Source organism: Labrus bergylta, chromosome 17 (genome assembly GCF_963930695.1).
Source record: "Labrus bergylta chromosome 17, fLabBer1.1, whole genome shotgun sequence".
Taxonomy (NCBI): domain Eukaryota; kingdom Metazoa; phylum Chordata; class Actinopteri; order Labriformes; family Labridae; genus Labrus; species Labrus bergylta.
The window spans coordinates 21,613,176-21,631,173 of NC_089211.1; the positions used below are offsets into that span (position 1 = coordinate 21,613,176).

Here is a 17,998-nt window from a genome sequence, read left to right on the forward strand (position 1 = left end):
AAAACACCAAAGGCAAGCCAGCAAAGACTCTCCCCTCTTCAAGTGCATGAAAGAAAAAAGGAAAGCAGGCCTGTTGTTGTGCTTGCACTCTAAGCTCCTTTGATGCTGCCTTGGCTTAAGGTTACTGTGTACGGCTTCTTCCAGATTTACCAACAGTTTCTCCCTTAATCTCCACAAAGATCCATACTGACTTGTCGACCAGAGATTACAGCCGATTAGAACACAAAAACTTGCTTCTCAATCATAAAAAACAAACAACCGCTGTATACAGTTTTTCCTTTTCCTTTTTTTTTTTTTTTAAATCTTGACATGTGAATATAATGACAGGAGTTAAAGTCAGTGAGGGATGATGAGTAAAGAAAGAAGAAAATTTCTTTCCAACTTTGGCAAGCTAATTGCCCTGAGTGGACTAATGAACAGCATAGGTCTAATTGGCTTACACCACTTGAAGGCTGGCGTGCTGGGCGAGTAAAATTGAATCAAAGCTGTAGCACTACGTCAGAGTAGTTTTGGACTGTTGTGGTGGTTAATTGGCACAGGCTCAAAGGAATGAAGCATGGCACCCGGCCAAAAAGACGGGCAACTCTGCGCATGCGCTCGTTTTTGGCTTGACATTTTTACAGGAACTTCGCAACAATTTGTAAGGAAGAAAAACAGACGCTACTTGTGAAATACATAAACTGTTATGCATTTGGAAAAATAATGAACTTTGGTCATTTTTAAGAAATAATGTCCGTATTTTAAATATGCAAGTGGCACTACTTCCTGATAAAGATACGTGACAGTAGGACGTTAAAAACTGCTCGTCATTTATTGCTGTTAATGATAGTGAAGAAACAAAAATGAACATCTATGTATGAATAAACAGTTTAAATGCCGGTTTTTTTTCATTCGTTTAGATTTAAGTAAGTTTTCTGCTCGTTAAAACTTGTTAACATCGATATTTTTATTTTAAACGTGTTCGTGTTTCTCTTGAATTTTGACCGGAAGGAATAACTTTTTTTTTTTTTTGAAAGACTGATGCAAGTGAACAATTTAAGCTTTTTTGCTTTTAGCTCTGTTTTTTATTAAATAGTATTTCACTCACTTTTTTTTAAAACCACTATTCTCACAATGCCCTTTATGTAGCAGAATCCGCTTTATTTGCTCATAGGCTACAAGGAATTTGACTTCGATAGACTGTTCACTTAACAAAAGTAAACCATAACATTAAATAATAAACAATAAACAGAAACTAACACGTACAACATGTATGAGACAATAGGACAGTGGTGAGTGGTACATAAAAGGCTGAAAAGATGGAGCCTGTGTTTTTTTGCGTTTGAAACTTGTAAAGGATGTGCACGCACTTTTCTGTTTTTAGCATTGTTCACTAGTAGCTTCATTTGAGCTAACATAACGGTATGTCCACTTGTTGTATCATTAATGCGATGCGGTCTATTTTTAACCAAACAAAAGAGAGACGCAGCGATGGAAACGCACGACAACAATGTCTTGAGCAATGTCCAATTGCCCTATTGTGCGTCTTGAAAGACAGACACGTGCACCACAACAGAGATAACCAGAAAGAGGGGAGGGTGTGTGTGTGTTTGTGTGTGTGTGTGTGCATGCAAAGAGGCAGCACACACACGCCTCCTGCCCCGTTTAGAGAAACTCCCCCTTCAGCACCCTGGACAGAGGCAGCGCTGATGACCGCAGATCACTTCGGTTTGACGCACACTTTGGTCACACCATTTTTTCAACAGCACGTCGAGTTCAACAACACGGAATCAAAAGAGCAACTTGATGCATATACAACGTTTTCCTCCTCGGTGGTCAACGAAAGGAGAAAAGTGTCCGGGTCTTCTTTTTCTTATTTTTTCAACACTGGCGAGAGGATAAAAAAAAAAAAGCTTCAGGAAAAGTTCCGCTTTGAGTCCATCTTCCAAAAGCTCGTTAAGACCTGATTTTTTTTTTTTTTTTTTTTAAGAATCTGAAGGCGCTCGTCTTTCGTGCTTCTGGGAGCATCGAAAAACAAGCTTTCAAAATGTTGCTTGAACACCCGGGGTCAAGCTGTCAAAACACCGGAAATTTCTCCCGCTACAGTTCGGGCCCAGGTAAGAGTTTACTATTTCCAATTTCTTGTTGCACTGTTGTTCTTGGCTTTGCTTTTTGTTTGAATCGATGTCCTGCGGGTTTGTTAATGCCTGAAAATCAAGCGTGAAATGGAGGTATTTAATGAGACAGCGAATCAGCCCAGCAGGACTCAAGGCTTTTCTTGTTAACTGTGACAAGCGTGAAATGGAGCTTGTTCACTGTTGTTCATTGCTTTTTTTTTTTTTTTGCTTTTTTTTCCCAAGAAGCAACCAGCCTTCTTAAAATAGAGGACACACAGCCTACTGTGTATGTTGTGTTCCATAATTTGCGGTTAAAATTCACACCATCTCCATCTTCGGAAATTCAAAATAAAAGATGCAACAGTTGCAGGAACGCCTCCATTATTCGCCAGCCCCCTTCCCTTGTATACAGCCCTGTTTTAGAGGCGCTTCTCCTGCGTTGTTGCGTGCGGTGGACGTTATGAATCCGTAATGAGCCTTCATTGTTGGAGAATCACTCGAACAGATGTTATGCGTGTGCTGTCATTTCACACCGCCGCCGCCCGCGGTTGTAACGGGAGCGGACACGGAGAGCACCACAAAGTGTGGGGTTCCCCTCCTTGTGCGTGTGTCTGCACGACAGACTGTCGGCAGGCCAAAGAGCTGCTCCCATCCCCCCTCGCTGCCCGCCGACTCAAAAAGTGCTCCACAGGTGTCACATTCCTGCCCTGACAGGTGGGACACCTGAGGTTGAAGTGCAGGTTGTGATGGAGACTCGATAAGAAGTTTTGGTCACGTCGTTTTTTGGATCAACACACATTTTTCCACTTAATTTGAATAAATCAGGCATTCGTGGAGAGTAAATACACACACACACATTAGAAACAGGCGATTTTTACAAAAAAAAAATGCATAGGCCGAAAAATATAAATTGGGGCTTAAAAAAGAACATTTATTCTGATATGTCTGAGTCTATTCAATGTTCCTCTGATGGTCATCTTATCGCTTTGTTATCTCATTACTGCCGGGATCAACCCCCCTCAAAAGTGAGCGATCAATACGACATCAAAATTATTACAAAGCTGAAAAGTAACAGCAGCACCCATGAACCCCACAGCTTTCTCAAAAAAAAAAAAAAATATATATATATATATATCTTTCATACACTTGTGGAAATCCAAGCAAAATAGGACATTGATTTTAGATTCATCAGCGGCGCGGCTGGTGGCACTCCCCGTGATTTCCCCAGGCGCTCTTTTGTGCCAAAGATCAGTGTCAATAAAATTCATTGGGGTGTTGGCCCGATCAACATGTTATTGAACAGCCAATCTCTCTCCTAAATAAACACTTGTCTTTGAGCACTCAACGCGAGAGATCAAGATTGTGTGTGTGTGTGTGTGATATTTAAAATCACTCATTTAAAACCTGTTGTTTGGACACAAAGAATGACAAACACACAGATCCTAAACAAGTACATGAATTAATACAAATATATGTTTTATTTATTAATATTAGGCGACTATAACTCCAAACAAAAACTTTAGTTTTGCCTTTTTCAAGTTTGCAACCTGTTTCTAATATAAAATAATTATTCGATTATATGAGCAGAAATGTGCCGTCCATTTCAAGGTTGATCATTCAAATATAAGATGGCTTTTTTTACCGTAAAAATACAGTAATTTAATGAATAGGCACTCCAAGGTAATACCCCAATATTCTCTCACGTCTTTTAAGCAAAACAGTTCTGAATTTTAAATCGTGAAAAGGGATGTTTCTCTTGAGAGAAGCACATTGGTCGATTTAGAAGATAAATCAACAAAAAATGCTGTTCAGGCTTGTTTTTTTTATTGAATTTAATAATTTTTTTAAAGTCTGTTTGAAGTATTTTTTTATTCTGCTCATTGATTCATTTTTTTTTCGATTTTATTATATATCTCCAACTATTTGGAATAATTATATCGCGCTTAAAAGCTTGCCTTGCTGAGCAGAAAGTAGAGAATATGACTCCATTACTCGACAGAGCAGGGTGTCCAACTAGTTATGTGAAATATGAAATATTTGCCTTGAACATATTTCTCATAATGTCATTTGTACCAACTGTCAAATGGATGAGAAAGAAAAAGTAGCCACGATTTATTTTTTACTGTAATGAAAAAACTCAAAAGAAATCAAAAGAAGGAAATATTCCCATTCTTAACACAGTAAGAAATAAAAAACGAAATGATTTCAGCGTTGGCTGAAATTTGTTTTCTGGCTCAATCGTATAAAAGAGGATGTAAGGAAAATCAAAAACATATATATAGCCTGTATCTTGATATTTTCCAATAAGCTACACCGTAAAAAGGCCACCGTTTGCTTATCAAACCACACTGAAACTCTATTGGCCTCCCCTCTCTCAAGCCCTTGTCCGTCTTCTTCCGGGTTCGCTCGTCGCTCGGTTGGTGATGTTAATCTATCTGCCTGTCGCCCAGGAAACGGCGCAGCGTAATCCTGCACAGGCTCCAGCACAGTATACAGACCAGAACTCCTCCACCACCAACCACCACCACTACTGCACACTCTGCTACACAAATTCAACAACACCTGCTTTAGTTTTGATTGATTTAGAAAAAACAGCCAGATTTTGCATTAATGTGAGGGAGGGGGGGGGGGGGGTGAAACCATGAGCAATGGATGGAAACGGTGAGCGCGGTGGTCCAAAAGAGGCTCCAAATAACACGGAGATGCTTCTCGCTCTGCTGTCTCACAGTGAGGAGCTACGGAAAGGTAACCTGAAGCCCCAATGCTATTGATTTATTCGTTTTTGCACTGTTGATATTTTACATTTTTGTGACCTTACTGTGTGTGGCTGTGGGATTGATTGCAGTCTTTTGATGATGTTTTAGGGGTGTGTGTGTGTGTGTGTGTTGGAAGGGGGGGGGGGGGGGGCGCTGTAATAACCAGAGTATGGATGATTGATGCTACAACTATGCAGTCGTTTAAATTTGGCAGATTTTACAGGCCCTTACCCAGACAACACGTGAGCTATATCTTTTTGCTGTTGCTCCACTTCTCGGCAATAACGCAACTTTTACGCATCAGGCTTCACACGTTTTTGATTCATCTTGTGGTCGTTCAACTTTTATAGCAGGCTGTATTATGTTCAGTGCATTGTTTTTTTAATGGTAAATCAGAAAGGTGGCAATGCATTCTGAGCTACACGTTAGCCCTTTCTACTTTTGTTTTTTAATATTCATCATATGTGAGCTACTTCCACTTTTATTCACAAATAGTATACACCGTCCACATTGCACTGTAAGAGGACTAAACATACAACAAATCATGCACCAGACCTCACCTGTTCCAAATACGCAAGAGGCCTGTTTTTGGAAATGGTAGTCTTTTTTTTTTTTTGTATTATATTCCCAGTGTGGATCATGATGTGAGTGAACAGCTACGGACACCTCATTGGTTTGTACCGTGAGACTAATAGGCCGCAGCTCTCTAGTTTTACAGAGCGCGTTGAATTAATGATGACCTGTATACACCTGTTCCCGGCGCGGCGGGGCCCACCACACTTGTGCCGGTGATGCAAGAAGAAAATGTTCTTTAATGATTCATGGTTCGTCCACAGCAGAACAAAAGGAACGCGATTCCTTGCGCGGATGGAATATGAAGTGGTTGAGCCTCCTTTAATTAGTAATAAAGAGGCCTGATAGCTTCTTACCTGACGTTTTTAGTTGTCCTTAATTTTATTTTGTTTGTTTGTTTTTACACAGAAATTCTCATCGACAGGATTAGGACTTACTGTTGTAGCTTTGAGGGATATTTTAACATTTTTAACAGCCTATGAGATTGGATAAAAGTGGTTGCTGCTTGTTAAAGTGATGCCATAATAATAACTAGTCGACTAATATTCGATTAGTGATGATGCAGTAAAGTCATCTCTTTTATGAATTTGAAGTGGATCACTCTTTTTTTATTCTTTGAATCATCAAACGTGTGTTTTCAGGGTTTGATTTATTCTCTACATGTTTTTTTTCCAGTACTATTTAAACATAAAATATAAATAAAATATATACCAAAGATAATTCATTATTCGGATACTTTGGTTGTCTGTTTGTTGCTACAGTTTTAACTTTGATATATATTTATCTCTAATGATCTTCCAAGATTGTAGGAATACATGACTTTCAAATTAAAACTTGTTTTATTATTATAATAGTTCACATCTTTTCATCATCTGAATACTTTCATTGTCAATGAGTGTCGTCATGTTTACATTTTATAAACGAATTTAAAATAGGCTCAAGAGCTTCTTTTCGAGTTCCTTTAAAGTCCAACTTCTTGCACTTGGTATTCTCTACAAAGGACTGTAGGATTATTATTTTATTGTATAACCGAAATATTTATATCAGCCATTCGGTGGTTGGGTCAATCGGTTTTTTTTTTTTAAAGTATCTGTGTTCTTTGATCTTATTGGACAAATTGGAAAGCTTCAGGGATACATGACTGTAGAACATGAGCATTAACAGATGTTTGTTATTTGACTGACTCAGGTGTAATATGTGGACAGTCGCTCTTATAAATAATTCTTACGTGAGGGTTTCGAGCCCAGATAATGGGACACTCCTCTTTTATGTAATCATGATTTTTATCATTGAAGGCAAACAAACGACCCTACAGTGCACGTTTCTATCGACAATTCACTACTATTCTAGTCTCTTACGGTATTTTATATTTCAATTGATACTAGGATATTATTTTAATTATATGTTTGTTTTGGGCTTTATCTGCTACGATCTCCTTCAGCGCTGAGCTGCAACACTGTACATCGCTTTGAATATCTTTTCTTCAATAATATGTTTTTCCAACCTCCTGTTTCCATCAAAAATGCATCTCTTTCATACAAAATGAAAAGTGGACAGTTTCTGGCTTTAGCTTTCTTTTTTATATGTTATGGTCCTACAATCAGATGTAAAATATGTATTTCTCAACAACATTCAATTTGTAAATCTCTTGTGTTATTTGTGAATCAGACACAACAATGACTTTATTGAAGATGTGCATGTGGTGACTGTAAACATGGTCTCACGGTGCTATTTGATTTAATACAGTTTGATATCAAATTGGAAATGGCTCTTCGATAAAATCATATCAAATACACCGTAAGAAAATATATAAAAATAAGACGGTAAAACGATGAGACACAATAATATAATATCAGCATAATATAAGCTAATTATAAAAGAACATATGAGCATATTTACTCATATTGCTGTAGGTCTATTTGTGCAGCTAATAGCGTGTGAGTTGCATAATCAGATCCACAGAGTATTGTTAAAGTATTGTCTTTTACAGTTCTTTAGCACTTTGAACAAACTCGGTTGTGTGTGTCCGTCTTATATAGATTCACCTCACTAATAAATGGTGGTCTTTCCGCAGAGATCCCGGTGTGTGCGGGCTGTAATCAACACATCGTGGACCGTTTCATCCTCAAAGTGTTGGACCGTCACTGGCACAGCAAGTGTCTGAAGTGCAGCGACTGCCAGGCGCAGCTGGCGGAGAAATGCTTCAGCAGAGGAGACAGCGTGTACTGCAAGGACGACTTCTTCAAGTGAGCAGCTTTCAAATACTTAATCAAAAGGGCATTTAACAATTATATTTGATCTGAATTCATGTGAAGACTGTAAAGAGTCTGAAAATGTTATTATGTACTGATGGAAACCGTCTAATTTCCCAAAAGGAGATTCGGGACCAAGTGCGCAGCGTGTCAGCAGGGCATCCCGCCCACACAGGTGGTGAGGAGGGCGCAGGACTTCGTCTATCACCTGCACTGCTTCGCCTGCATCGTGTGCAAGAGGCAGCTGGCCACGGGAGACGAGTATTACCTGATGGAGGACAGCAGACTGGTGTGTAAGGCCGACTACGAGACCGCCAAGCAGCGAGGTGAGAAGAATTAAAAAAAAAAACATCTCTTTAGAGTTTTTATTTTTTTATTTTGGTGCCATTTGCAGCTCGTATTCTGTAAAATATGATGCGCTCTGTGCAGACTTGTTTTTAAGTAGGGGCTTTAATTTGGACGTGACGATGAGGTCACCCATAAACTTTGACCTACCTGCGCTAATTGCGTCGTTTTCCCGCAACCCGATCGATAGCACACTGCGTATACAGTGGAGGACCAAAGGCTCACACATGTGCACTCTGCTGCTAGAAGTAATCAGCCGTCAATATGGTTTTATTATCGTGGAGGTGGTGTGTGTGTGTGTGTGTGTGCAGAGACACAGAGAGAAATAGAAGGGTGTGTATTTGTTTGTGTGTTTGAGAGAGAGAGGGAGAGACTATGGTGTTAAAAGACAGTGTGTCATATGGTCATATAAATATAAGTATTGCTTTAAATAAATGTTTAATAATGTTAATTCTTAAAGAGCTCTTCTGATATAATGATTTCAAAATCCATGGTTTAAAAAAATATATATATATACATCAGCAGTGATTCCCACTCTGTAGTTTCCTCCTTTTATTCAAGTATAATAAATGAATTTAGCAGCAAGTAACATGAAAGGAGCAGTCCTTAAATTGTTGTTCATACATTTTAATTTAAAAAAAATACAGACTGGACTTTGATAAAGAACGCTGAAGTGGACGAGTCAGACAAACACAATTTTATTTATTAAAAGAGAAGGCTATTTTAAAAAAAAAGATTCCTTTACATTGTAAAATTTTTAACATTTCTAGCCAAAAAATAACATGTTGATTATTCTGCAGCTTCAATTTGTATATGAAAGTAAAGAAAGCTTCAACTTTTCTTTGTAAGGACGTTCCCCACAACATATTTGAACAAGCTGATAATTAATGCTTGAAGTATGCCTAAAGTATGATTTTAAAAAAAATATAGTAAAAGTGACAGGAACCAATGAACAATCATATCGGCTTCAACACTTTAAGCATGCGTATTACAATAAAATAGAATATTTACAGCCGTTTCAGATACTTTAACGTGCGTTGTCTTGAAATAGTTTGTGTCATTTTATACAGCATTAGATGCCCTCATAATATCAACAGACAACACATTAAATTCACAGAAAAATCCCAGCATGCTCTGCTCCTGCTGGGGCAGACAGTGCATGGTCAAGTTTTATCTCCCCATCTGTTTGTGTGGATTTACTGCCCCCCCCCCCACACACACACACACACACACACACACACACACCACAACCACCAAGTGTGGATTTATGCAGCAACTTTTCACTAAAAACACACACGTTTATTTTGCTAATGAGAGGGCGCAATTACTTGGACCCGCATCCATTTGGATGATGGTTTTGTATTTTGCTGTGCTTGCCAACAGATGCGCCGACATGATGCAATTATGCACTGGATGCCAGAGTTTAGTTTTTATAGGCAGAGGGGAAGTTATCCATTTATGTGAGATTAGGACGTTGTATATCATGAAGGCTGTTTTATGCTAATAGTTGCTATGACTATGTTTCTATCACAGAGCTTCATGTTACTAAGCAAAAACACAAGGACCTAGTGATAAGCAGGGGAAGCGCTCTCATGTCTATGGCTTTTTTTTTATTAAGTTAAATTGATTTTGTGTCATTATTTTAAGACTTGCACTGTGTATCTCAAATGTTAATTGTCTCATGAGTTATTTCTGATATGATGTCTGCAAGATAAAACCACTTTTCCTCAGATTTCAGCAGAATACCTGTGCAGCATTATCTTACATTGCATACTATTTCTTCCCTTTTTTTTCAGAGGCAGACTCGACTGCAAAAAGGCCGAGAACAACCATCACAGCCAAACAGCTTGAGACGCTAAAGAACGCTTACAATAACTCCCCCAAACCCGCCCGCCACGTCAGGGAACAGCTCTCATCAGAGACGGGGCTGGATATGCGGGTTGTGCAGGTAAAGTACATTATTATCCATTAAGAGCTATTCCATTAGTGTCCTGACTGCATTATCAAAGACACAATTGTGGCTGAACTGGCACGAGCCCCACTGTACAAAGAGGTGTGTGTGTGTTGGGTTGGAATTTACGGCTAGATGGAGTAAAATGAAGTCCACATGAAAGTCAGCACGGTTTAAGTGCGAGATCGTTAACAATGCTAAGAGGGGCCCCTCGCATATTGTCTACTGCTGAGGAGTCTCACACCCGGAGCTGGGTGCTGGTGGTCATATATATTGTTTTATTTGCAAGGACAAAAGTAGAGACGGAAGCCACTAAAATGCGGCTCATTATTCAGAGAAAGGGACGGGGTGCAAAGGGTTCACTCAGGGCGGAATATCATTAAGGAGAATGTAAAACTGCTTTTGGTGCTTGTAGGAAATGAATTAATATTGTGTGTATGATGAAATTTATTTAAAAAAAAACAGGGTGTGTATTTATTTATATTTGCAGGCAGTGAGGATACAGGCAGGTTTTGTTTATGTCTCCTCTTTGTGTTTGTGTTTTCTGAAGTGCAAGATCAAATTTATAGATTACATCAAAAGTTAGTGGAGAAAATTTGAATAATTCAAAGCAGAAACGTGCTAACCTGTGTGCTCCCCCGGGGTGAGGACAACTTGTAGCTGTCGGGAAGTTAATTAAGTGTGCGATAAATCAGGTGCAAGGGGACGCTGGTCCCTGGATTACAGGTCAGTGTCACAGTTTGAGTCTCATACTTGGGCTCAAGGAGGAGGGAAGTTGCGTCCAGACAGTCCTTGAAAATTAATTTAGTTTTAAGCCTTAAAGGGATTTTTTGTTCTGCGAGGAAAGAGCAGAGGGTGTTGGATGTAGAGGACTTTGACTGGGGTGCATGATTTGTACGGTTAAGCCTTAAAATAAAGAGGATTGCATACATTTGGCATCTATATTTAATTGGTTTAGAGATCATTTGTTTGTGTTTTAAAACGGTAAATTTTACTCGGGATCTATTTTTCTGATGGAAAATGTAGCGTGCTAAACATTTTAATAACAATATGACATCTTGTTTTTTCCCACTCCAGGTTTGGTTCCAGAACAGGCGAGCCAAAGAGAAAAGGCTGAAAAAAGACGCCGGGCGGCAGAGGTGGGGGCAGTACTTCCGCAACATGAAGAGGTCGCGAGGTAGCTCCAAGTCTGACAAGGACAGTATCCAGGAGGAGGGCATGGACAGTGATGCTGAGGTGTCCTTTACAGGTAGAGTCAAACTCACAATATGAAGACAGTACAGGCATGAATGATGTTGTTCTATTCTAGTGTGAATGTAAGCCTAAACAGACTGTGAGCCAGCAGGCATAACATCACAGCATGTTCGCTGGTGAGCTAACAGAAAAGGTTCTTCAAGTTTGTTCAAAATGATTTTTTTCTAGAGATGACATGTTGCACCCTCACTGTTTGGCACCAGAATTAATGTGGTTATACCAGTTGTGTTAAGTTAAATGTTGTGTCTAAGCTGTAATGCAGCCCCCCGCCACTAGCCGGGGCTGTAGCTCTGGTTCATGGGTCCGTTCTCCCCCTGCTCTATCGCTTAGATGTAAACCAGCACAGTGCACAGATTGCAATTCTAACATGTAGCAGTTTTGCCTGCATTTGATCTAGAACATGAAGATAGAAATGTGTGTAGGCTGTCAAGTTGAACTGGAATGTAACCCCTTAACTGGAGCAATGCATAACCACATTCAACACAGGCATGTTGACGTCAACCTGTAAGGAGGACAGAAGGCTTGTGGTCCTAGCACTGCTCACTTTAGCCTTACTTTCTAACATCATCTGGTGCAAATAAAGTCAACTTCTAGGAAATTACTTTTTCTTCATCAGGTAATTTTCAGTTTTAGAAATTGTGAATCAAGCAGAATAACAAGTTCTAATTTTGTCTTCTTGTCCTTGTTGAACAGATGAACCACCAATGTCCGAGCTCAGCCTCACTAACGGCATCTACAGCAGCCTGAGCGAGTCCTCTCCAGGCATGGGGGGCCGCCAGGGGGGCAACAACCACGGCTCCTTCCCTCTGGAGCACGGCGCCCTCCCTTCTCAGGACCAGTTCCATGACATCCGATCTAACAGCCCCTACGGCCTCCCTCAGTCGCCGGGTTCCCTGCAAGCACTTCCAAGACACCAGCCTCTCATCTCCAGCCTGGTCTACCCTGACTCTGCCCTGTCGATCATGACCCAGGGGGGCACGGCTGGGATCAACCCTGCGGTGAGGGTCTCTATGGGAGCCGCTAATGGCCCCAGTTCGGACCTGTCCACCGGCAGCAGTGGAGGATACCCAGACTTTCCTGCCAGTCCTGCATCCTGGTTAGATGAAGTAGACCATGGGCAGTTTTGATTGGTTATTGACAAAAAAAAAAAAAAAAGACTATTTTTTTTTTTTAGTTTTCTGTGTCTTCTTTTGGATTTTAGGAATTGGGAAATAGTCAAACTGGCCAGTGAGTGTGTAATGGACTAGACTCTCCTTGGAATCCACCAATATCTGATGAAAAGGACCATAGATGATGTGTGATCTGAATGGAGAGATTGTCCGTTATTTAAAGCACTTGGCCTTACAATAGTCATTAGGTTGTAAAATCTTGTTTAAAGCAAGAAATCCGTCCAATTATTTAATTTTAAACACTTTTTCAGGACATTGTAGAGACTGACCTGAGATCCAGGATGTTTTGGACATTGACTTTTTGGGTTTCCACCAACTCCCGCTCTTTATTCTCATTAGCTTTTTTTTTTTTTTCTACACTGTGTTCAGGTGCAGAATTGAGTTCTTCAAATGTCTGGTTGTTGCCAAATGTCTATATATATATAAATATAATGGTTTATCATTGTGGAGACTTTATTTTTATACAAATCCCTTCTTGGACACGAAGAAGAAACCCAGATACGAGGACTTTGTACATTCTAAAACAGGGATATAGGCATAAATGTAGATGTTGTCTTACATGGTACCTAGGGGTCCAATTACTTCTATGCATTTGTGTGTTTCTCAGATGTATCTCGTTCGTTTTGTTCTGCCTAAAAAAAACAACCTCGGAGGAAGAATGAGCTGTAGCATTCGGGGGGTTGTGATTGTATATGTTTGTTTATGTGGAAAATGTTTTATGTCTTATTTATTCCTTCTGGTTATGATGATGATGATTCCTGATTCAAAAAACAGGACTTTAATAAATTTGTCACCTAAATCAAAATGGGGTTCTATGCTTTTTGGTTGGACGACAACAATGTGCACACAAGATTAAAAATGGATTGATTGGATATTTGTCATGGATATAGCACCAAATTGTAACAAAAATGATCTCATAAGACTTAAGAAAAGAGCAGGCCTAGACTAGACTTTTTGTTATGTTATTTAAGAGATCCAACATTTATCCACCATAAGCAAGCACTTGGCAACAGTGGCAAGAAAATACCCTTTTTTAAACAGACAGAAACCTTGAGCAAAACCAACAGACATCTGTCTCGAACTAGTGGGCCAAAACAGTGAAATAGAAGAGAAGGTACAACAGAAAATACAGACTTTAAGTGCTGTTGCATTGCCAATAATATAAGAAGAAATATGACATAAGGGAACACAAAACCTCCTGAAAGAGACAGGGCCTCAATCTATCAACTCCTTCAGTAGTCTAAGCCTATAGCAGCAACACTATGGACCGGTCCAAGCCTCAAGTCAAATTTTGTGTCTTAAGCTGTGATGCAGACAAACACCACCGCTCTGCATGCTGTCTCCACAGTACTGCCCGGATCTAAACCAGCATGGCATCTTGCAGTGCTGAGTGGTTTGGCAGTAGTTTGATCTCGAACATTTAAAAAAAAATTGTATGCAGGCTGTGACAGGTTAAAATGGCAAATTAATTAGAGCAATGTGTAATCATATTCAGCATAGGCATGTGGATGTTAACCTGCAAGAAGGACAGAAGGCTGGTGGTGCTCGTACTCTTAACGTTAGACACTTGACATTGTTTCATGACTCCGTGATCCTGCTATAAAAAGATAACACAGCCCGTCAAGGCAATAACTTCACAAGATATGCATTCCCTTAACTTCAAAAAATTATGCTTGATTTGGACTGTTTTTGAGTGTTTTCTTACATTTAGACTAGTCTGAAATGTAATTTCTGTTAAACTGACTGGGAAACACGTCGCTAGGATCATTCCTTGGCATGATAATGGAAGGCTCTTCCTCCCGTACTACTTTTGGAGACTTTAGGATTGCTCAACATAATTGAAACGTATGTGAGAGTCAAATGTTCAGATTGAGTGATCCAGGACCTTGTTGGCTTTGTATGCGAGTTACGCCATCTTTTAGGATCTCTGAGTTACATTAAATATATTTCTTCAAGAACAGGAAACTATAGATTAAGTTTTCAGGAAAAGCCATGTGCTTCATGTGTTTCTTTTTGTAATAATAAGCCGTCCTACATTCTCGGACGACAACTTTAAAGACAGGTATAAGGGCACCATGAGCTCTTTAGGAAATATGTTGCATGCCCTGCAGTAGCTTTTTCTTTGTCTAGATTTAAATAATTAAAATTAAGTTTTAAACATATATTAAGAAAATCTGATAATCGTTTTTGCAAACATTTAAAGTCTTCTTGAGTACAAATGAAGCCATTAAACCAGGTCATCATTTTAAATGTAATGAATATCTTCAATGCAGCATCGATCCTATGTATTTACCTTATCTCATCTATAGCGTGCAACACTGCTGATAGTGAAACCTGAGCGAGCCTTCAGTTTGCAAATTGAGTCTCTGGCTAACTACCAACACATCAGGGGTTCAACAGCTCTTTAGTGGAGAAATTTGATGCAGACAGAGAGTCAACTCATCAATTCAGAGATTACTGGCTCTTGTTTGCCCAAACGGCCCGATGGGAAAGGAATCTCCAATCCATTAGCCGAGAAAGGATCAAGTGCCCCTTGTGAATTTCCTCATTTGTTTAGTTATTCAAAGTCAGGTTCAATTAAGTAGATTAAACAGTATATGTGTAGGCGGGCGCGTGCACGGACGTGTATGTATGTGTGGAATCAAGTGTTTACTTGCTTCTTTAATAGCTGATATGCAGTATATGTGCGCAAATATCCTTGTGTGGTTGTGTTTGACTATGAAGGGGGTTTTGAAACTGCTTTAGCTTTCTCTGACACCTTCTGCTTTTTTAAACTATTTTTTTACATAAGTAATCCACACAATAGTTGATGTTTATAGGTTTTATGCAAACCATTTTAGGTCAATTCTGTTTTGATTCATACATGTTTGCCTGATTGTGTACCAGTGTGTGTGTGTATTTGAATGCTGATCTGTAAAGCCTGGCCCAATGCGATAGACCCCATATGACGGCAAATAATGATAGATTCACCAGTTTGTTTCTATAGTGTGTGGAGCAAAGGTATAAAACAAATAGCCTAGGACAAATGGACAAATACTATTCATGAAAAACCAAGAGTACTGACTCCCAAACCCTTGAATTCCTGCAAGACCTCTCACGGTCAAACACAAATTTAGAGGAAATCAACATGGCGGAAGACGGGCAATGCTAGTTTTTGGACTACTTTTTATTTAAAACATTCACAGAGAAAAAAGAATTCCTATTATTGGCTTTTGTTTTGTACCGTGTGACAATCCACAACCCAGTGTGTGCTCGCTGTACTCTGTGTTCCTCTCCCCAACAGGTTATCAGATCGTAAATATGGAACATGGTTAAAATGTACAAATTGAAATGAGTGGACACAACACATTTCCGAACATATCAGGGAAAGTTATATCACTCTTTACACGCATCACATAGCAGGAAAATGTGGCAAGATAATTTTAAGAACTATCAAAATGGGACTTTGAAGTTGGTAATTTTTGTCAGAAAGAGGAGAATCTGTTTGATTATCTTGTAGTGTCTACCCTGCTTATAGTATGACATGCATGAAGGTAATAGCCAGCTGTCCTCCAACCTTTTCTTTCATAGTGCAATCTCCAACTTCCTCCCTCTTAATGGCCGTCCGCTCAGCTTTGCTGCTCAAGTTCCCCAGAACAAGAAAAGGAACACCAGACAGGAAATTCAGCCCAATCCTTCCCGCTGAGTGGCAGGTATCACTGTTGCCCCGGCAAAGCGACAGGTGTGTAACTCGACCCAAAGAGTGTTTGGCAAAGACAGAAAGGCGGTGAGAGTGAAGTGTGAAAGGCTGTGTTAATCTCCTATAGATACCTGCCTTAGTCAGTTTACTAAGCTGTTTGTATTTGAGGTCAGACAGGCTGATTTCTAGCCGACGAAACAGAAAGTACTTTTCCAATTTGTGTTAGAAATCTTTACGTAAACCCTGCTTATTTTGAAGGATGTTGGGTTCAAATTGTTGTATAATGGAGGTTGCTATTTTATTCCTATCTGTTGTCTTTCTTCTATGCCTTTAATTGATTGGACAGTGGATAGAGCAGGAAATCAGAAGAGAGCGCTGGAGCTTCAGTTGGACTTGAACCCAGGCCGCCCACTTTGTGGAACATGAAGTGAGACCTAACCGCTAGTTCATACGGCGCCAAAGAGCTCATAAAAATCAACTGTATGTCTTAAAGTGAAGTCACGCAAGAAAGTTACACAGCTGGCGGATTGCATCTACTAAGCTAATTGCTACCACACTAGCTAGCCAGGAACATGCTAGCACCAAGCAATCACAATACCTCCCAGGACTTCTCCCTAAGTTTACCTGTGTTGTGCTGTTTTCCCCACACTTACATAATGTTTTTATTTAATTTTTAATTCTATTTAAGAATTATTATGAAGAGAGGAACGCTGTTAAATCTAGCAAGGCAACACGTTTAGCTTGCTAGCTAACTGGAAATCTGACCGTTTGTTCAAAAGGATTGGTACCTCAGTCTGATACAAACACAAATTGGTATAAGAAGTTTTATATGATAAAGTACGTTGTTTTTTTTAAGGTTAATACTGAAAGTACTTTGCTTAAAGGCCTAAATTGTTAAATCATGGATCTGATTAAGCTCTGCTCACCAGAGGTTGGGAATACATGATTCTTCCCCAAGCCACATGCCCTCATACAACTCTAAATATTGTGTTTTCTGCTAAAACAACATTTAAAATGCTTAGCTGATAGTACATCATTTGTCCATTGGCTGTTCACACTGATGCTCACCTGTAAAATCTCTGTCTCCCAGCAGGTGTGAGATTTAAGTGACCACTGGATGAACGCCTCTAAGCAAACAACGTGGATAATCCCACCCTACTCTTTCCAATTGAGTTAAAATCCAGCACTTTCTTAGTTTAAGTTAGGTATGCAATTTGTCAGATGGGTTGTATAGGTCTGGCAGGAGGTGAGAAAAGGAGTTTTCAGTGTGCCGTTAGCGACAACAATATGAATGCAGGCATAGCTTCACAATAATTAAGTTAATGGTGGGAAAGAGAAGAGGGGGGGAATGGTTTGGACTGCAGAAACTGAAAAGCACTCTTTATTTGGTCGTCCAAATTAACCTTCTTCTTGTGTATGAAGCGATGAAAATATGAGATGTAACAGTGTCAGCTTTCTAGTAACGGCCATGCAAAGGTACGAAAGAAGAATAAAAACAACGAGAACAAACCTGTAAGTGCTGTATATAAAAATGAGCCTGGTTGTGGAAGTGATCATCAAACAATCAAATCATCTTTATTTGTAAAGCGCTAATTCATATCATGTTGATCTAAATGGTTTTCTAGTCTTCTGACTACTCAAAGCGCTTGTATACCGCAGGTCTCACCTACACATTCACTGATGGCAGAGGTTTTAAAGTGACCATCAGAAATAACTAATCCCATTCATACACATTAATATGCTGCAGACGAAGCAGTGGGAGCAACTGGAGGAGCTGGGGATCGAACACGAGGAATAACTGTCCAGGCCCTTTTTTCTTGATTCCCCCTAAAGACAGCAATGTTTCTAGTATGCCCTAAAAAGAATAGTAGGTAGAGAAATAATGTGTACTTTAATTTTACATCACAACAGAGTTCATTCCCA

The 17,998-nt window shown here is 39.6% G+C and overlaps 1 protein-coding gene across 3 annotated transcripts; it reads left to right on the top strand.

The window, feature by feature from the left end:
* The first annotated feature begins 1,657 nt into the window (after positions 1 to 1,657).
* Positions 1,658 to 13,211, top strand: lhx3 (LIM homeobox 3). Of its 3 annotated transcripts, none has more exons than XM_065965948.1 (6): positions 1,658 to 2,096; positions 7,500 to 7,671; positions 7,801 to 8,003; positions 9,819 to 9,970; positions 11,051 to 11,222; positions 11,921 to 13,210. In XM_065965948.1, the coding sequence occupies exons 1-6, from the start codon at positions 2,027 to 2,029 to the stop codon at positions 12,352 to 12,354; spliced, it is 1,203 nt and encodes a 400-aa protein (XP_065822020.1). In that variant the 5' UTR covers positions 1,658 to 2,026; the 3' UTR covers positions 12,355 to 13,210. The 3 variants fall into 3 exon arrangements, with proteins under 3 accessions (XP_065822020.1, XP_065822019.1, XP_029133993.2); XM_065965947.1 differs by lacking the exon at positions 1,658 to 2,096 and adding an exon at positions 4,716 to 4,841 and having other exon boundaries at positions 7,804 to 8,003; positions 11,921 to 13,211; XM_029278160.2 differs by lacking the exon at positions 1,658 to 2,096 and adding an exon at positions 4,717 to 4,841.
* Positions 13,212 to 17,998: the final 4,787 nt, after the last annotated feature.